The sequence below is a fragment of the Chlamydotis macqueenii genome, chromosome 6, assembly GCF_036417535.1.
Source record: "Chlamydotis macqueenii isolate bChlMac1 chromosome 6, bChlMac1.mat, whole genome shotgun sequence".
In the NCBI taxonomy this organism is placed as follows: domain Eukaryota; kingdom Metazoa; phylum Chordata; class Aves; order Otidiformes; family Otididae; genus Chlamydotis; species Chlamydotis macqueenii.
Genome location: NC_141561.1, coordinates 38,402,516 through 38,423,472, shown reverse-complemented (window position 1 = coordinate 38,423,472; position 20,957 = coordinate 38,402,516). Strand labels below are relative to the sequence as shown.

The window sequence follows — 20,957 nt, the reverse complement described above, 5'->3', positions numbered from 1 at the left end:
ACTAAAATCAACCTTTAAAATATAATGGGTGACTTTAAAAACATTGAAGTTAGTGATTATCTGCTTGAGGCCTGGCTTTACGCTTGTAAAAGTCAGTGAAAAGACTGATATCAGGTCTTTGCTGTTTGCAGGTACCTGTTGCATGCTTGGTCTGTTAGATGGAGCGCTTAGTTGATGAGTAGGAGTTGAACCACCGACTCCGTTCCCAACTCTCTTCACCCTACAGGGGTGCGCCTGACTTATTAAGCAGCGAGGTGATGATTTCTGTCAGCCTTTCTGTAGGGGAACAACAGTAGGCTGATGTAGTTATGACAGCCAGGATGTTTCAGAGATCACATTGTGGAGGATCTTCCCAAATTCCACTCAGCTTCTGGGTTTATTATTCAGTTATTTATTAAAATTGGGTTTACTCTTGTTGATAGTGGACTTCTAAGGAAATCTAAAGCTTTTTTTTTAAGCTGCTTAATGCTATGACAAGGAGGGCAAGTCCTTAACCTTGTCTATCCAAAGAAGCTGGACCGGTTGACCTTGCATTGATTTTTTTTTTTTTTTTTTTTTTTTTCCATCAACTAAGGTTAAACCAGTGCAAACCCCATGTGGACAGTTTTTATTTACAGCCTGACTGATTTTGCTTGGGCTTAAAATAGAAACATTCACACAGTCGCTTTAGTTTTCTCGGCAAAATTATCTTAAAACAGCACTTTGAATTCAACTAGTGCCTCTTTCTCCTCTGGGTAAATACTCCTGAATCTCCCCTGGTGAACGTTTAAGGGATGTTTGATCCGCTGTCTTCATTGTGCTGTTTAGTGAGGACATAACGAAGACAGGCAGTGACAGGGAGCTCCAAAATCGGCTGGGACCAGTAATAAATCTCACCTTGCATCCCAGCATCACTCCCGCCTGTGAAGCTCAGCATGAGAGTGAGGGTCATGAGCACCAACCTGTAGATGTCTGCAGTGAAATTCTGTTTCCTGCGACTATAAAGACACCAGGGAAGAGTATACAAATGATTACTCAGCTTAAAGTTAGGTCTTAGTCTAACCCTGAAAAATATATTCATTTCCTTCTCTCTCATGTCACGCATGGAAGGGGTTTTCCTGAGGATGAGTGAGTGCATGCTTTGGAGATTTTCATCGCTTCACATTGAGAATTAAGTTTTCCTGACTTTCTTCCTAAATACTTTTCAAGTATTTTGTTCTTGCTGAGTGTTTTGAAGCCTCTGAATGCATTTTGGTGTGACTCCTGGTCAATTGTGTGCAAAATAGGTAGAGGTGGGGATTTTCTCATCCCTACCAGCATCCTGCTTCAAGGATGCAGGCAGCTGTGCTGGGTCTCAACTGATATGGCCAACGTTGAACATCAGTCTGAATTATTTCTACACAGTTGAGTTGTTCCAGAAAACTGGAGGCAGCCCCTAGAGAGTTTGGATTTTTTTCAAGCATTGTGCTCAAGTTGATCAGTTTATAGGCATGCTACAGACTTGGATGCTTTCACCGTGGCCTGATGAGGAGGAAATAATTTAATTTAAATTATCTTTGTCTTGCAGATGGCTAGATCACCTGACTAAAGCCACGAGAGGAGGGGAAGGAGGGCTAGTTTCGGTGTGTGGGTAGGAATGTACAAGTCTCTGGGTGCCTCTCCATCCTCTCGCAGGGTGCCGGTTGCTGGCTGAGCTGCCCCTCCTTGTGGAGGTCCTGTTCCCTGCTCAACACTACGGCTGCTGCAACAGAGCTCCCATCACCTCATTGTTGGTCGTTTTTGGCTAAGCAGTGCTGGTCCCAGAAGTAGAAATCCATCTGTAGTCTCCTAGCCAGCAGCATGTTGGGGGTGACAAAAGTGACTGTCTCTGAATGCCGAGAACATGCGCTTTGCAGGAACAAACATGGAGAAAAGTTGAGTGCTAGCTATGGTTGGCACCTGGTATGATGTCCCCCATCTCCACAAAGCAGAAAGTCCAGGGAAATTCTTAAAGTGGAGTGGAGAAGGATACCCTTTTAGGCAAGGGAGAAAGAAGCGTAGCCTTAGGCTGTGTGGGGCTCAGAGGCCAGCTCCACCTAAAACACACAATGGCCTTGCGTCCTTCCCTCTTACACAGTTGCTTAAAACATCGTTAAATTGCTGGTCCCACAGGAGACTTCACAGCAGGGTCCATGGGAATATTTCCTGTCGTTTCTCTACGCACACGCTCTTTTGGAAATCGCAATATTGTAAGCTTAGGAAAGGAAATGGAGGTTGGTGGAGTAATACTAATTTATACCAGCTGAGACTTAGCCCAGCGTCTGTTGTCTGCACACAAAAATATTTATCAGCAAAACGCATACTGGGTAATTTTTTTACTTCTTTTTTCCCCCCTAGACTTTCCTCACTGGAACAACATAAAATTTTTTTACCAGTGTGCGTGGTTCCTTACAGATTAAGAAGCAAAAAAATAAAAAATACCCTCTTTGAGCACCGTGATGGAAAGCCAATGTCTTCAGGAAAGTAAGGACTTTTGTTCTGAAGACCAACCAGATTTGTGTATTGAGAGTTTGGGTTTTGAAGCAACATTTGGCGTTAGCTGAGACTGAGGACATTACCAGTGTCAGAGATGGTCAATGTTTGCATAGGCAGCCCAGGAGCACGCCTCGGTAGCTGATTAAGAACATCCTTGAACAGAAAACGTACTCAAGCGTGGGCTTTTCATGGACTAGACACTTGATTTTTAGAATCAAAAGGCCTTTCTGAGCTGAGACCATAAGTTCACAGCCTAAAATGAGTTTCTGTATCAAACAGTTATAACATGTCAGCTGTTTTTCGGTAGCTCCCACTACCAGGGTAATGAAGTACGATAAAATAGAACAGAAAAAGTAATTGCATTTACTGCTGAGTAAATGTGTGCAACATGAGCTTCTACCACAGAGCAGCTCATTTGTGTTAACTGTTGGTCGTGTGTGATCCGTTTGTTTTCCTCTTTTTTTTTTTTTTTTTTTTTTTTTTTTTTTCCGGTTTCTCCAAAAAAAAAAAAAAATGCAGGCTGGGCTGGTCCTTTATTTGTATATTTTAAAATTGAAATGAAAATCAGTGTAAATTAATTGCCAGTGAAACCTTCAGCTTAACTCTTCGGGTTTGTAAAACGTGACATCTCACCTGTTTAGTCTGGTTTTGCATGCAATTTAAATGGCTTCAGAAACTAGGCTCTCCCTTCTCCCAGGAAATCTTCATAACAAAACTCATTCCGGTAACTTGTTCCCCTCGTAACACAAATATTGGTGTGATTTGGTGATTCCATGGCAAAAGTGCTGTGCCCTGGATTATGGAGTTGAGTTCTGAGATGGGAAAAAGAGCTTGTAGCATGAAAGATAGAAAAGAAAATGCTTTTATTGGTGATAATTTTACTTTTACTTTTAAAAGGAGTCCAAGCTGAAGTTTTGCCTGACTTAGACAAGAGCAGATGTCTTTTTTAGCACTATCCATTTTTCATGGAAGAAAGGTTTCACATTCAGTCTAGGAAATTTCACACACATATGCCCAACGGTAGAGTTATTTAATTATTACTTAATTGTTATAAGACATAAAAATGTTGCTGCATTTGGGGCTTAATCAGATGGCTACGAAAGTAATCAGGAGGTTTTCCACAGATTTTGTGGGCAAGTACAGTCCTACAAAGCCAGAGTGCCTTTAGCAGGTTCTTCCTAGGAGGGATTTAGAGCCCTCTACACCTCCTTAGGTGCCCACCATGAGCCTTGTGTGCCCCGAACACCAAGGGCTGGAAGTTCTCTAAGTCGCCCTCCGTGCAAAGCTGGCCTGTCACAGTGAGGATGGGTATTGCCGCTGAGTGAGGACGCAGGGTTGCACACAGAGTGTGCGTGCGTACGCTGATTTTTGGTAAGCCAAAAGGACAGCCAGATGCCGGTTCCTGGTGAAAATCAACAGATGTAAGCTTTACTTTCTTCCAAAATCTCCTGGGTAAATACCTGAGTAGAACTCGTGCAGACAGCTCCTGACTGAGCACAGTATTTGAAGAACCTTAAAAATTTATCCTTAGCTGCTGAGGCACTCCAGACCTCCCAGTCTGCTCTGGGCATTAATTAGGTCACTCAGACCCTGCATCCCATTTGTTGCAACATTAGCTTCATTTCGTATTTGTGCTTTTTCTTCCTCTCTTTCACTGATGCCAGCAGGACTGCCTCGTAAATGAGAAACCATTGTGTTTCTCAGGGGGAGCATCCTGTACAAATAAAAAAGCAGCAGAGTAAATCATTTTATAGCATATGGTAGGTTCTAAGCCTCAAAGTACTCAGCTTCCCATAGCAGCAGAGGCACAAATGGAATCAAATGAATAAATTGCCATGTTTTCTTATTACGAATGTCTGAATTGAGAAGTTCACCTGAGCAGATACTCTGTTTTGTAATTGCCTGGTATTTGCTCTTCCCCACTAGAAAAGAAAGCCGAGACAAGGCTTTTATCATCCCATTTTTCTTATATTATGTGCTAGCAAACAGCTGCGTGTTGAAGATCAGGGGAGTGATTATTCCATATCAGGATCCTGAAGGCAGGAAAGTTACACGGGAGGAAAGTAGGCTGGTGGTGTTCATCTGTGACATGATCTCAGGGAGAAGGTATCTGTGACATGAAAGGCTGCTACGGTGAGAGACCAGAGGAAGATGAGCAGAAGATTTCGGTCCTTCGCTGCTACCTCTGCAATACCACCTGTGACTTCTCTGGAAGATTTATCCAATGCAGAGAATGCAATGGGTTGCTCACCGTTTACAAATTGCAGGAACTCTTGGCAAGATCATCCTGGTTTCTATTTCTCTGCCATCCATTCTTCTCCTCACATTTTTTTTTTTTTTTTTTTTTTTTTTTACACCTCAGCCATCTCAGTAGCGCATGGACTAGAGGCTGGTCCTTCTCGGGTTTCTCTTGCTACCTTATGAAGATGAATGCAAGGCGATTAGGCTGTGTATTAAATTCCTGGCAGCAAAGCAGCGCTGAGAGCTACAGGTGGAATCGCACTTTTGGCATATATCGCAATGATGTGGGCTCTCTGAGCCTCATCTGCAGCATGGTACCACCGAGCCTTGTTGGTGTTTGTAAGAGAATGCTCAACAAAACCAGTGTTCTGTAGGTATTTAGCGATTCGCTATGTCCGTGAGCGACATAAAACCCTGTCGAGTCGATCGCTGCCCTGGTCAGTAGCCCGTGCAATTCCTATACTGCGTTTGCTCCTTATTTCCTAACCCAACAAGCGACGAAGAGTTAAACGAGAAAAGACAGAAGAGGTCATTAATTTCTTGTTATTGTCTCAAAGACAATGTATGAGCATTCCTCTAACTTAGCACAGGAATGCTCCCTGCTGATCCCAAAAAGTGGGAAGACACACACAGAAGACTTGCATTCACCAGTTGTTAGGTCTCTGTTTGCAGGGATGAAATATTAATCAAAGAATTGATAGTTTCTGCAACTGATTCTGCAGGGAATTTCCATACGATGTTAATCCTGTAATTCCAGTACAGCATTTGTTGATTTTACAATCTTGTGTATAGAAAGAGGAAACACTTTAACAAGCAGATCCTTCATTCCAGAAGCCTCTGTCTCGGGGAATGCACAGCCGGGCACAGGAAACACCAGTCATCAATGCCTTGTATTTTTTTTTTAATCACTGTGATTAGCACAAAAAAAAAAAAAAAAAAAGAATGGTAAGCGTGCTATACGATAAGCATGAAGTTAAGGGAATGCACAAAGAATGATACACTGGTAACAGGTGACCGTATTGAAGGGAGAATAACAGAAAATGGCATCTACAGAGGGAATTTTCCAAAGTGTCCCCTCCTCAGTGGGGATCTTGACTCTTCAGAACAAAACAAATCCTTTCATAAATGCTTAAAGTTGGGCTTCTGCTAAATAAGATGGTCCCAAAGAGATGGTCCCCACATTTTGTAAACGTGGCTCTGCTTAAAGGTGAATGCTGTTTTGATGCCCAGTGTGTTCCTACGCCTTGCTTTATTTCGTGTTGTGCTCACTGCGCAGCCAGCAAGGCTCAAATGATTTGTGTTGTCTGTGAAGTGTAGACCAGACTTGTCTGATATGATTTTTTGGTTTCATGTAGTACCTCCTATGGAAGATTGTAAGGAACAAGAGCCTGTGATGGACAACAATATTTCTCTGGTGCCTTTTGAGAGACCTGCTGTTATAGAGAAGCTGACAAGCAACATGGGAAAGCGTAAAAGCTCCACCCCACAGAAGTTTGTGGGTAAGCTTGAAATACGCCTTTTATTATTTTTAGGTATAGGTTATTTGTAATTTGTCCTAGCCAAAGAACACGGGGAAGAGTAGCACTCATAGAACTTTGTTGCGCTGGGGAGAGACAACAATGGCAATGGTTAAATCACAGCAAGAAATCCTGAGAATTATTGAATTAATTTTACCAACCCAGAGAATCCAAAAGTGAGGTCCCTAGAATAATGAAAATAGATTTGAAAATCATGAGCTTTTTACTGTGCCTTAAGGCTGTTTTGTGGTTTTTTGGTTTTTTTTAACTTTTCTCTGACCTTTTTAAGATTTAGACTTCTCATCCTTCCCGCTCCTTGCCCCAGCAAATAAAAACTAAGACACTCATATAATTATCTGTCTCCATACATGTGTGTGTTAAAAAAAACCAACAACAACAACAAAAAAAAAGCCCAAACAAGTATCTCAAGACCTGTAACTTGTGTTAAATTCTTGAGACTTGGCAACAACTGGTCTGATAATACCGGCATGAGGAAGTAAAATCACATCACTTCTGTTGGAAGAAGTGCTTGCTCCAAGTGTGGCGTTCTGCACGCAATAAACTTCTTAATACATGAATGTAAACCAGCACTGGATTACTTTTGGTGGCCAAATTTAGAACCCTAGGCCCCAAATTTATATTTTGCTTTGTATCTTGATGCTCTGAGCAACCTGATCTAGTATGGGATGTCCCTGCTCCTTGCAGGGGGGTTGGACCAGATGACCTTTGAAGGTCCCTTCCAACCCTAACCATTCTATGATTCTATCATCTTAAAATTGTTCAGCGTGTAACAGGAGACAGTATGGGGAATTTTACTTGGTCTGAGCTGTAGCTTTAAGCTGCATTTTTCCTGCTACTGAGGCAGTGCTAAGCTTAGGAGGGGAGCTGGGACAGAGAATTATTTGGGGTAAGTGTATGCTACTAGACTCCGGAGTAATGTAATACAGGTTTTCCATGCTCACTCCCTGGAACGACAGTCATACAGATTTTAAGGGTGTCATATACTCATTCTGCCTACACTGAGGACACTTACGGAGAGACAATCAGAGACTGTAAGCAATTAACAGAGCCATTTAGAAAAGTCATTGCCCCTCAGCTCGATGCAGATTCAGATGGATTTGTTAAATCACCCCTGAAGGTGATTTTACGCTAACCCACATGGTTTTGAATACTAGGGGGCTAGCAGCGTGCAGCCGCTCACCTGGAGGGCACTGACACACTGACCTGGCTGCTCTCAGCCGTCTGACCCTTCCCAAATATCAGTGCAAAGCCAAGGGTAGGTCAGGAACAATGCCAGAAGGCATCGGTATTTCCTATATTGTTATTAGTCCTTCTGAGATACAAGCCTCAGTCTTAGACTGCAGTCTTTCGGAGTCGTCTGAAATGAATTACTGTGTGTAGCTGATAAGAACTGGAGGATTTGTACTCTGATTTAATTTACTGCTGTGACAACAGTTGGGGTTGAAGAGGGTGGGAATGGGAGCAGTACTCTACTTACAAGCCAAATACGGCTTTATGAGATGGCAAAATGGCCCCATCGCAGCAGGTTTCCCTCGTGTTGTCTCAGCAAGTGCTGTACGTTCCTGCAGAGCGTGATCAACGGTGAAATAGTTAACCGTGCTGATGCTTAAACTGGTGTCGAGATCTCAGAAACTTACAGCCCCGAAAGGAAGAAGGGCAGTTCACGCCTCTTGCTCTTTTTCCCCTCGGGTTGCCCACAGACTTGGACAGAATTGTATTTGCAATACCTCTTAAAGGTTATCTTTGCAGGGGCTAGCGACTTTGGGAGGGCTGAAAACTTTTCTCCCTCCCCTTAAATTCTGGTGTACCCATGCCTGCTCTCTTATTCGGTATAATTTACTCATTATAAGCTACCTCACTATGGAGGCAACCGACTTTTTTGGATGGTATAAATTGAACCAGTTTTTGGAAGCTGTAGATCATGGTCTGTTTTTTAGACCAGGAAGGTTATTTCACTTGTCCACTCACATGCGATTGACCATTTGTTGTTGTTGTCTTCAAAGGCAAATTTACTGATTGGAAATACCTGCCTGAGATCTGTAGCAGATCATTACTCTCTGTAGTAGGGTATACTACTTTGTTGTTAGATAAACCTAGTTCTTCTACAGGCATAACAGGTCATCCTGGAATTCCATTTTTTCTGGGGATAGAAATTCAGGGTTTCATGTGACGTCCAGCTTTTTATCCACATACAGCTGTAGGGAAAAGGTGGCTTCTTTCATATTTACTGTATCTTATTTTTTCTTCCTTTTTTCGTAGCAATGTTTGAGCTGAAAACCAGCAGTCTTTGCTTTGCTACCTTTCTTTTTTTTTTCACCATGATCTCACTTTTCTTCCCATTTTCTCCCCAATGAAATATAGTTCCACTCTGTCAGGAAGAACTTGTAATGATTCTGTTGCAGGAAATTTTCCTGTGCATACTGCAAGTTTGGCACCCGTCCAAAACAACTTAATGGTGTTTATGAGAAGGTCAAGTAAGCATAAGCTAAAACCTTTGCATGCTACATCTGTCAATGCTTTACTGCTCTTTCTGATCAGCAATCTCCAAGGGACCTTGGTTATGGACCGCAGTCTCTACTCTGGCTGAAATTTTGGGAGGAAAGGAAGCAGCATACAGCAAATGGAGTTAAGTTCTGAGGGAGAGACTCTGTTATATATCTGCTATTGAGGTACTAGTCCACCAAATCTGTTGAAATAGTTGGAGGCAGACAGTACAGCTTACGATGCACGGAGTCTGAGCACTTTTTTGCCTTTCCAGTGAAGGAAGAAGCAGAGAGTAGTGAAATTGAAAGCAACCATCTTCAAACTGATCACATGAAACAGATTCACGCATTTTCAGTTTGAATGTGGTGCTCACTCTCACAGAGTGTCACCGAGGTTGAGAACTGGCAGGATACAAAAGGAGACATTTATGTGGCTTATGATAAGATCACGGTTGTTATAGTAAGAATTAAAAATACACAAGCATCTCAGAACAGATGAAGATCAACCAGCTTCAAAGTTAGAGTCTACTTCTAGTTAATGGGGGCCAGGAAGACGTTTACCCAGTGGTAAATTCTTTAACTGCTTTCTCCAAGGTTTCTTGCAGCTTTCTCCCAATGTCTGGCATTGCCGTTGCTTTAGATACTCGATGAGATGGACTACAGGTATCACAGAACAGCTGCGTCCGTGTGCTTTGATCTAGCCTCACATACCTGTTTTGTAGGTTTTTTTTTTTAATGTCATATGATAAGATGGCTACAGTGGAGAATGTTTCTTCTTCTACTTCACTAACGTAGCACAAGAATAAATAGAATTTGAGTATGATTTTGCATGAAAACTCAAAATGATGTATTTGATTAGTTTTAAGTACAGATCTGGCTAAGGAGGAATTAGAATTGAAAACCATCTTGGACTGATTTGGTAATATTTCTTCTGAGCTCTGTGTTTTACGCTCTCTCCTCCTCATGTTATCAATTATTTTACTTTTTTATGTCACACTCCATTCCTAAGGCTCTGACATCTTTGGAACCAGTTCATAATTAAAGGAATTAATAACTCAGGTCACTGGCAATTTACAGTTTTGTCTACTCTGCTGTCTGTGGTGGAGTAACTAAACGTGGAAGATAAAATTAATCAAAATAAGGTTTGCGTCACTCATCCAAGTAGTTCGTCAAGGATAGGTATTATTTCTTTATCTGTATGGCTTACAAAGGACTGACAGCATGTTTGGAAGCTGGATCAGACTCACCAGATCCAGTTCTTTATTCAAACACAGGAATGATACAGGTGGCCAGAGCGGGTGACAGGAACCAACAGGCTTTTCCATTTTCATTTCTTTCTCCCCACCATGCTGCTGCTTTCCCTATTTTTCTCCAAGTGTCTAATATGTAACAAAGGAACAGTTTTCTACATTTATGCTTTCTTTTGGTAAGCTGTAAGCATAACGCAGCTGGCTGCAGGGCAACACAGTGAGGCAGATGAACCTTGTGTCTAATCGGAAGCTCGTGAGCAGTGCTGCTGAAGAGAGTAGGCGTGTTCACGTGCTTCACTTTAGACTTTGCATTTAATTACCTTGCTAATCAGGGCCAAGTTCCCAACCAAAAGTGATGCATCATCTCCAAGGATAACCTGATTGTTCCGTGGGTAATGTAAAATTATTTCTCTCTTTATGCATCACTTTAAGATAAACCACACTAAGTGGAATGAATTATTATAGTCAAAAATAAAATGCTGAGTGATAGCTGTGTTGAAATGTACTAATGCTATTTGGAAGAGATTTGGGATTACAATTCTGTTTCTTTCTTATGGTGGTTTGTACATTTGTTCCAAGTAATTTTGGCAAAAGGTGGTAAAAGAAGAGAAGATTCTTGAGTGCTTTAGTTCTTGGATAGCCAAACCAGTCGTATGTAGTGACTCCTTGAATTTATTAGCTTACACTGCTGAAGAAAAGTCTGGTTTTACGTACCAAGGCAGTGAAGAATAACAAAGACAATGAAAACCAACCAAAATTATTTATCAGACTTTCTAAATCAACTTTAACTGTTAACAACTAGCTAGTATTTGTGTGGGTGAACACATATGAGCATGTATATCTTGTATCTTACACATGTAAGTTTTATACAAATAACCTTTTCTATTAAAAAAGAAGAGCTATTATATGAGCTTTCCTTGTACTGACACTCCAACGCCGTCCCTGGACAAGCAGTGCTGCTGAGCTTGAGCCCTGATGTATGTTGTGGTAAATCTCAGAGGAGAGCAGCGATACCTGCTGTGCTCTGTCGCTAGCATAACTTACCAGCACGTGGCTCAGGTTTTGCATAGCTGTAATGCCACTGATTTAAAAAGCTTACAAGGATGTGAATTTGGATTCACAGAGTGATGAATCAGCCGCCTTCATCATCATTGTGTATTTATTTATCCTGTGTCAATGAAAGTTGCGTTTGCCTTTTACCAAATGAAACCAAGCTATACATGTGGTTTCTGTATTTTGTTTTCTTGCCTAAATAGACACCGAGGGGTGTGTGTCTATTTTTCTCAACCCAAAACATTTGGATAGGATTTTTTTTTTTTTTTGAGGGGGAGAACTACAAAGATACTATAGCCTGAACGTGAGATGGGAGGTCAGCCCACAGGGCTCCATTACTTGACACCATTTTTCTGCTGGTTGAAGGATTTACATATTGTGGCTCTAGATGTGCCACCGTACCAGCCCCCCGTACCCATTGCTTACGTTTCTCTCTATGCAGCCCTGTTGTAAGGTATGTATGAGGCACCTTGGAGGGCAGGGGACGTGTGGTAGTGCTTCCTTTAATTTTGGGAGAGTACATCTAATGGAGCTTCATTCACCTCAGTGGTTCAATCCCATTTTCTACCAGTTAACATGTATTCCCTAACTTGAGGCATGGACACAGTCAGGCCCAGTGGAAGGTTTGGAGTCAGTCTGGAGGTTGCTGCAGCCACGTGCTTCACCTGGAATAAAAAAAAAAAAAAAAAAAAGCTGTTGGTGAGGTTGCTCTTTCACCCGTCTCAGGACAGAAACTTTGTAGGAGGTCAGTACACAAGTAGAAGGAGGATAACTTCGGACTCTGAAATAAATTTCGCCCCAAGTCAGGGGTTTTCTCTCCCTCCCCACCCTTTTACTGTGAAACCTTGGAGTGATTACGTTGATTTTTCTCATTCATTTGCTCTTGTCCCTTAGGTGAAAAGCTGATGAGATTTGGCTATCCAGATATTCCCTTTGACATGAACCTAACCTATGAGAAAGAGGCTGAGCTGATGCAGTCTCACATGATGGACCAAGCCATCAACAATGCAATCACCTACCTTGGAGCTGAGGCACTTCACCCCCTGATGCAGCACACACCAAGCACAATTACCGAGGTGGCCCCGGTCATCAGCTCAGCTTACGCTCAGGTCTATCATCCTAACAGGATAGAAAGGCCCATTAGCAGGGAAACACCTGACAGTCACGAGAACAACATGGATGGCCCCATCTCCCTCATCAGACCAAAGAGTCGAACCCAGGATAGAGAGGGCTCCCCCAGCAATAGCTGCCTGGATTCTACTGACTCAGAGAGCAGCCACGAAGACCGCCAGTCCTACCAAGGAAACTCTGCCTTAAATCCCAAGAGAAAGCCAAGTCCGGCTTATATGAAGGAAGACGCCAAGGCTTTGGATGCCACAAAAGCTTCTAAGGGCTCTTTAAAGGATATCTACAAGGTCATCAACGGAGAAGGGGAGCAGATTAGGGCTTTCAAGTGCGAGCACTGTCGCGTCCTTTTCCTGGACCATGTCATGTACACCATCCACATGGGCTGCCACGGCTACCGGGACCCGCTAGAGTGCAACATCTGTGGCTACCGAAGCCAGGACCGCTATGAGTTCTCGTCGCACATAGTCCGAGGGGAGCACACATTCCACTAGGCCTTCTCATCCAAAGGGGACTCGTATGAAGTAGAACTGCACATGAAGAAATACTGCACTTACAATCCCACTTTTCCTCAGACATTGAGACGCCTATTTTGTTGTCGTTGCTGTTGTTGTTGTTGCTGTTGTTTAATTATTATTATTAACCTTTTTTTTTTTTTTTTTTTTCTTGTGGACCCAACCTCATTTGCTCTGCCCAGCTTAAGAATGGAAAGAAGGAAGGGAAGGGATAGAAGAGGGGTTTGTTGTCACCCTCGCTTTTCGTGGGAATTGGAAGGCAGTCCTTTTCTGTCTCAGTCAGCTGTACATCGTGTCCTGTTCTGGGATATCGCTCAACCCTGCTAGGTGCTTTAAAGTCCTGATGAGATGTCACTCATTTACAATTTCAGATGAACAGGTAGAAACATTTCAGAGGAAAGGCTTTTGCAAATGTGTAGATACAGTGCAGGATTTCGGTGGCTGGAGGAGGGGGGGAACTTTATTCTGCAGAATGAACAATTATTTTTAAAGCAAAACTGTTAGGGATTTAGAAGCATGAATCAAAGTCGATATTCCTTTCAAAATTACTTCCTAGGATGAGCTGTTTTTTCTGAGTTCAGTGTGTATTGCCCCTCTAGAAAGTAAAAAAGAAAAAAACAAAACAAAACAAAAAAGTATGTCTTAACACTGTACATTACAGCAGTTTAGTTTCATAAGTCTGAGGGCCTTCTGTGGTAAGTCTGAGGCTTTGTATTTTTATTTTCCTTAACTTATGAAGCACCTTTTTTAGAATTGTTGATTTGCTGTTACTCCATGCCTATGTGTTGACTCACTGGCTTCTTAGAGACCCCCTGGGAGCCTTACTTATTTAGTTGCACCCTATGTTTTAAGAAATAGCATTTAGAAATAACATTCAAACTTGCTTCTAGGACAGTGAGTGGCCTAGGAGTGGGTGAGAGAGTCTGTAGTTTACTCAAGAGGTTCTGCTGCTCTTCTGAAATAATTTTGTTTTACAATTATGGATTTTAAAATGACAAAAGTACTACTAGCAAAGTGTTCTTTAAATATAATTATATATCTATATATACCTATATAAATACTTTCTCATTCTATTAGCACAGTGTTAACCTCTTGGCAACAGCCTAAACTAAGACTTGCAGCTGGGAGAATGCTAGGAGCCAGGTCCCTGGCCAGCATTAATTCTCTTTGCTCCGTTGGATTTAATGGAACTACCCCAACTACTTCAGCTACATCAGCATCCTCAAATGCTTTGAGCATTTTTTCTCTTGTTGACGTCTTATTTGCAATTCTGCTTTAATTCAGGGGTGGAAATGTTTGCAGGTTTTGCTGGATAGCCTTTGGTCTTGGAGAGAACAGAAGCCCTGCCAATGAACGGATCGCGTGTGACCTTCCCTACTTCTTTAGAAAGGGATTCATGGAGATGCAAGTGCTGTGCTTTGATTTGAATTCACAGATTTTTATTCCTGCTTCATTTTTATTCCTACTTTATTAATTTCACTGTAGGGAAAACAGAGAAACAAACTCCAGAGCAAGTCCTTGAACTAGAGACTGGACAAGAAAAAAAACCCCACCAATCTGTTTTGTTTCCTTTCTTTCTCTCCCAATAAATAACAAAGCCAGCAACCACCCAGCAAGTTGCAGGTTGCATCAGTAAAAACTGGGCTTAAACCTACGTGACAGATTGCCATTGAAACCCAACTGTTTGTACCAATCACAATTGAAATGTTGTTGTTTGGCAACAAGAGCACAGCTTGAGAATGAAAAGATCTGCATGGGTTTAACCCCCTCCGTGCATGCGGTCTCCATGCGCTTGGTGAGACCTTTTCCCAAAGAATAAAGTTACTAAAGTGTAAAAGAGAGAGCAAGATCAGGCCATAATGAATTCCCATCTGCTCGCTTCAATCTGCGTACTCAATGCATATGCCAGTTTGCTGTTCGTTTTGAGGGTACTGGTTGTTTTTTTTTTTTTTTCTTCTTCTTCTTCTTCTCTTCCTAGACCTGGAGCATTTGAAAGTAGGAGCTGAGTGGTATTGATTGAAATCTTTTTATGGTGACATTCTTGGCAGCTAGAACCTGTGTTTAGAAAGGATACAGTAGATCATGGCCAGATTACCTGATGACTGCTTCCCAGCACTGAAATGCTATTAAGTAGGAGCTGGTAAAGTCTTGCAGTCGCCTATTAATTATAATACAATATGGAGAGAAATGTCATATTGTGTAATGTGAGAGCTATCAAGGCTGGGAATATGTACGGGCTTTGGAGAGACAGATTTAAAGACCTATTCCCAACATTGTTCTTAATGTCGTTGGATTCCTCCCCCTCCTTCTTTCTTTGTCCTAGTGTAGAGGAAACTCAGGCAAATGAACCGCTGCCATCCTCCAGACCATTCTCACTTTCTTGTGCTTGGTGCAATTAAAGAAGTTTGTGCAGCAGAAAAAAGGGGAGATGCTGGAGACGGTCACTTTTATCCTGTATGGCTGATTCTCTGCAGCTGTGAAGGCTGGTTTAGGAGGCGGCCGACCATGTTCTGCATCAGGATGGGGTTGGAAATTCAGAAAAGAGGGGTTGCTTTTAGACCCTGTCACAAAAGAAAAAAAAAAAAAAAAAGGAAAGAAAATGGCTGTGGTTTCTGCTGAGGAAGGAGATATCTTTCAAGGACAATATGCAAAGGGAAAAGTGGTGAGCCTGAAGGTCGCTAGGCTTGCATGGCCCTCCAGAAAGACACGTGCCCGAGCCAGAGAAAAGGGCTGCCGGCAATCCCTTTCAGTCTCTAGGGGACAACGCTCCATTCTCCGCTCTGTCGTCACTGGAAAGAACATGCGCTATGGTTTCTTGGAATAGTTAGCGCTAGGGAAAAAGTTTTAATTCTGCCTGTGTTTGAGAAAGCGCTGGACTACGGGAAAGGAAGGCAATCTCTTGTGTATCCACAAATAAGTTGACTGCAATTATATCTGCAGTTCGTTAGTGAGCACTTTCATTCATCGATGATTCATTGGTACCTCCTCTGTGTATATTCTGTAGATGTTTGAAAGACTGGACAGGGAGGCTCAGTGATTTTGTAGCTGGCTTCAGTTAAGCCCAACTTCTTGTTCCCTCGGTGGCACGCGTAATCAGTGTGTGAGCACCGCCGTGTCCTGGTACCACAGGCACAGAGAACTGGGGAGGCAGTCAGACACCCTGGTTTAGTTATCTTCCAAAAACTGCTTTTTTTTTTTTTTTGAAAGCAAGAAGCTGAGGGGTTGCATTAATTTTTATTACAAATGTCTTTTTCTGAAGACTCACTAAAGTTTTTCATCATAGAGCTAGGGAAAGGAGAAAGATTAAATTCTAGTTTGAATTTTGAACAAAATTTTGGACTGGCATTTATTTTAGCATTCACTTCCTACTGAGAAGTTATTGGAGGGTTTTATATAAAGCAGTTTGTCCCTACACGGAAGTGTGCAAAATGAGAAATTTTTTTTTTTAATTATTTTTCCCCCCTTGCTTGCTCTCTGCAGGTTTCTAAGAAAAGCTCTTGAGTTTTGTCAAGTTTATTAGTCATTCATAGTGTACTAGGAATTTCAGTAGATAATCCTTGGCCTGCGGATCCATTTGTTCTAAGTATTTGGTGCTGGAAATCAGACCTGGCTAATTTTTATTGGACTCTCTTGAAATTCTTGGAATCAGGTTTCCAGTTAAAATCATGCATTTGCAAATTGATAATTGGCTTCCTGTGAGCATTCCCCATTTTCATTTAAAAAAAAAAAGCCATTTCTGCACACATCCCTGCCAGTAAACCCTTTCGCTTCTTTTTAAATCAAAAATGGCAGGATTCTGACTCAATTTAGAGTATTACAAGCGTATTAATTGAAATAGAGGTGTGATGCTTATTCTGCTCTCGGCATGATCCATATTCCTGGAGCAAAGGGCATTCTCTATATATCTGCTGTTATGGCCAATGAATTTTACAGCCACCTCTCTTTGCAATCAGTTAGGAGTGCGCGTCAAAATATATAGCATTTTTCAGTAAAGCCAGCTCTTTACTCAGAAACTTATGGGATTAAAACAATTTTATTCTCCTTAAAAAGTGCTTCCATCGATGATGTGATGTGAAAGGTGTCTCAGCATTAACCTCTATTGGTCTGGTTTAGGGGAAAAAGAATCTAAATTTCTTAATTGGCCTGATTTTTTAATTATAGTTTCTACAATGTGAGAATACAGCTCACAATATAGCCGTGTGGAACTAAAGTGTATTTACTACAAGGTAAAGAAATTCTCCATTTTAAGAATTTCCAAATTTCTTTCTTTTTACACAGGTATTCCTAAATTCCTGAATGGCTGTTGGGCAGAAGAGGAGGCCAGGAATTAACCCAAACCCTTCAGAACTGGCCTTTAGTAGGACATTTTTACTGTGGTCTAGGTCCTGAGCTGGCTTTTTCATATTTGAAAGAAGCCAGACAACAGACACTCCTTCCTCCAGAAAGAAATTTTGGAGATAATTTAGGGAAAGGTGCTTATTTCAGCCAAGGACAGAAGCCACAGTAATACAGTTCGTTTGCTAGACAATATTCCTTTCCTTGACTCTTGCTGTGCGTTATAATGTAGTGAGGAGGGAGAAGGGAGGCTGTGTTGATGCCCGAGTCGCCTAAACTCGGTGTGCGATTTTAGGAAAAGTGCAATGAAATTGGCTTTGACGCTAGAAATTTGCATCTTAGCTTGGCTTAGTATCATTTAAAATAAAAAATTTTGGGATGGGAGTAATGGCCTGCAGTTTAGGGCAGCTGGAGATTTTGAGAAAGTATATTTATATATATGGTACCATATGATTATATATATGCTTTATTGTATATGTGCCTTTTTCAAATGCATTTTGGAAGTTTGTGATGTCGTTCATGATATCCTACCGTACCCTTTCAGAATGCATGACAAAAAACCAACCCAAAGCAAATATCCCTTCTCCTACGGCGTAGTAAGGCAGATCCATCTCCCCTTCTGCCCCCTCCTAGGCGGCTTGACCCGGAGAAAGAACCATCTCGGTACTTTGCTGTGAGATTTCCTGGAGTCAGCTGGCTTTGGGGAGTGGGAAGGGTTGAAAATTACCCTAGCAAAGTGCATTCCAGCTATCCAGCCAGAGCTGGTCCCACCCAACGTGGTGTCCCACCCCACTGCACGGTGCCCTAGAGAAGGCCAAGGCAGCCATCTCTTGTTTGCTCTGCCTCCATAGCTTGAGAATGGACTTTGCTGTGCTTTTATGTTCCCGTTGAGGAACAGGAGCAGACTTGAAAGCGTCTGCCACTTGCTTCAACTTGGAAGAATAAATCCAACAAGAGCGAAAGTCCTTTGGAAATGGGTGGCAAGTTTGGCTGTCATGCTGCTGCCGCCCCAATAATCGAGATAGAGAAGAGAGAGGCCCATCTGCTGAAGATGTTATGGGGGTTTATTAGCTGCAGTGCTTTGGTGACAAGTGCAGAGTTTCTTTCGGTACTTTCCTGGCCGGTTGGTGACCTAGTTTCAGATCTAGTTATTTACCACGCACGAGCCCAGCGTCTAAGCGTGCCGGCACGGGTACGGCATGAAGTGTGCTGGCAGAGGAGGAGGCGAGGCCAGCACGCTTTCGATCGGGCCCTGAGCCCAGCGGCAGCCCGGTTGCCAGCTCCTCGGCACCTCTCTGCTGGGGTCAGGGCCACAGCAGCCGCAGAGGCTGTGTGGGAGGAGCAATTAGGTAGAAAAGAGGCAAAATTTGCTTTGTAGTAAATATATTCCATTTTATCACGTAAAGAGTTGTCCTGATGTGTAGGCCAAGGAGAACATCCCCAGTTTGTAATTCAGCTTCCTACAACCATGCCGGGAAGCGCGTGGTTTCTGTCCTTCTCCTCCACTGAAGCTCTGAAGTGAGCGCAGGACGGTCAGGAGGAGGTGGCAGTGTGCTGGTATCTTGCCGTGCTGCATGCTTAGTAGGCCAAGACAACAACAGAAGTGGTATCTATCTAAATCGTCTGGCTTTGCAGCTGCTCATGCAGACAAGCGTTCCTGGTTCCTGTTTGCTTCCAGCCTTTGGAAAGGTGGGGATCCTAATTTGGGATGATAACTGCCTATGCTCTCTCCTTCTGTAAAAACTTTTCCTTTATGTGCAAATCATGGGACCTAACTAATCAGTGGACAGAAACGACCATTTCAACAAAGACATTGCTTTAGTAAAGCCTAATATTATTTACAGTTACCAAAAAAATACTGTGATGTATTTAGTAGCAGTATGTGAAGTATTTTAAGAGAGTGACTGATGACGAAGTTGATGAGATTGTGTCTTGAGAGGGGCTCAGGCGATGCTCTGTTGGGAGGAAGGGAACAGCTTGATCCAAAGCTGGGGCTGACGCTTCCTTCCTGCAGCAGGTATTGATTGAGGCGGCAAAAAAAAAACCCCAACATTTGAGCACATCCTTAGCCTCATGCCATGCCTTCGATTGGATCTGGAAGCGCGCGGGAGCTTTGCAGTTAACAGCGGGCTTAATAATTACCGTGGTTTGTGAGAGCGGGGCCTTATTTGCTAACTGGGGCAGCACAGCAGCTCTGGTTGGGTCTAGGTCATCAGCACTCGGTGGCAGGGCTCTGCGATGAAGACGTGTCCACTTACATTTGTGTAGTAGCCTTAATCCCTCGCACTTGGCGGTACGTGAATACCGGTAGCCTCTGGTCTGTGTTATCACTCACGGATAAAATACGGAGGCCTCCCGCAAGGCGTGGTGGAGAGCGCGACTCCGTTATTGGCACAACAAGGCCAGTTTGCAGTAAATTGGGCCGTTCAGTTTTACCTCAAGTGACATCGAATAAGAAAAGCTTCTTGAAGGGGTAGAGGTCACTGAATCCCCTACTATGCACTTACTGGGATTTGACATTGCTTACTGGAAATGGATGTTCGTTCCCAAACACACTGTAACAAGGGAAGGACTTTTTGGTTATTTTTGTAGTCGTTCGGATTCTGAAACTGTGATCAATTATTTGACGAATTGTCAAGTGTCCTCAGAGCTTGAACATGTTCGCTTCCTCTGCCACGTAGCAGTCTCCTCCGGCTTTCAGTGGTTTTCTCCTTCTCTCTCCCTCTTTTCCTTCTCGGAGCTTTAAGTCTGGGCCTGCTCTTATCTCCTGTAGCTTTGGGCTGTCTAGGATTTTGGGGTTTGTTTTTGGGGTTTTTTTTTGTTCATTGGCTGTACAGTCTGTTTACATATTTTTGTACTCAAGTGTAGTTTTATATTAAAAACAGGAAAAAGGAAAAAAAGATAGTTGACTTGAGGAAAAAAAAAATTAAGGTACGTACTCTTTGTAACACTTTAAAGATCTAGGGTACCTTCCGAGATGACTCCGCAGTGATGTAATTATAATACTGTATATTTGCCTTCCTTTTTAGTTGGTTTTATTTTCTGGTTGTATTTTTTTTTCCTAAAATGTATATCTTTTTATGAGAAACTGGAAACTTTTAATGCAAATGTTTAGAAAGATTTAAAATTGTAAGGTAAAAAAAGTCATATAATTTTTTTTTTTCCTGTTGGAAGAAAATGCTTTAAAAAAAAAAAAGTTTTACTACTGTTGTATTCCAGGGTGGGGGTTACCAACCCCAGATTTGCTTCTTATGCTTCATTCTTGGATCCTGCTTTCTAAACATGCTCATTGCAGACATGGATAATTTGCTTATATTAGTTTTTTTTTTTTAAAAAAAATCACCAACAAAACCACCTTTTTGGGTTATTTTTCTGTTGAAGTGCAATACTTACCCTGACGTCTTATTAATGTCCAATGGTTTCTTTTGTTCTTTCCTCAGTCCACAGAAATCGGTGAGACAAAACTCTCCTAAAAACATTCAAAGATAAGGTTGCAGTAACCATGTAAATTCAGACGGTGACTGACAAAAGGTGAGACACTGTCAGTGAAGGCTAAAGCCCGTACCTTACCTCCTGCTTTTCTTTGACATTGAAACACATCCAGCGTATGAATTAAGGACATCCCTCTGCTTGCCTCTTCCTTCCTTTTCTTTTCTAATTGCAGCTTTCTTTTTAAGAAAAGCACTTAATATTGATGTTTATGAAAAATAACACAAAAAAAAAAAAAAAAGAAGGTCTTTTGGTCTGATCCAAAACCCACTCAGTGGAGACCCTTGCTGACTTTGAGGATGGATTTTGGATTAGGCCTAATCTCTGAGCTAAGGCAAAACTGCCATTTACTCTAATGGGAGAGATTTGCCTGCGTAAGAATTACAGGACTCATGTCCTTTATCTACCTGAGAGACCAGAAAAGCTTCTTTAGAG

The 20,957-nt window shown here is 42.2% G+C and overlaps 1 protein-coding gene across 4 annotated transcripts in view; it reads left to right on the top strand.

Annotated features, from left to right (window-relative positions):
• IKZF2 (IKAROS family zinc finger 2) overlaps positions 1-12,677 on the top strand; it is a 106,530-nt gene extending 93,853 nt beyond the window's left edge. For 3 of the 4 annotated variants that reach the window (XM_086750688.1, XM_086750690.1, XM_086750689.1), the window contains exons 6-7: positions 6,090-6,233; positions 11,953-12,677. In XM_086750688.1, coding sequence (XP_086606814.1) covers positions 6,090-6,233; positions 11,953-12,677 — 869 coding nt within the window. The remainder of the gene's footprint in view (positions 1-6,089; positions 6,234-11,952) is intronic. The other variant, XM_086750691.1, reaches the window with a different exon arrangement.
• Positions 12,678-20,957: the final 8,280 nt, after the last annotated feature.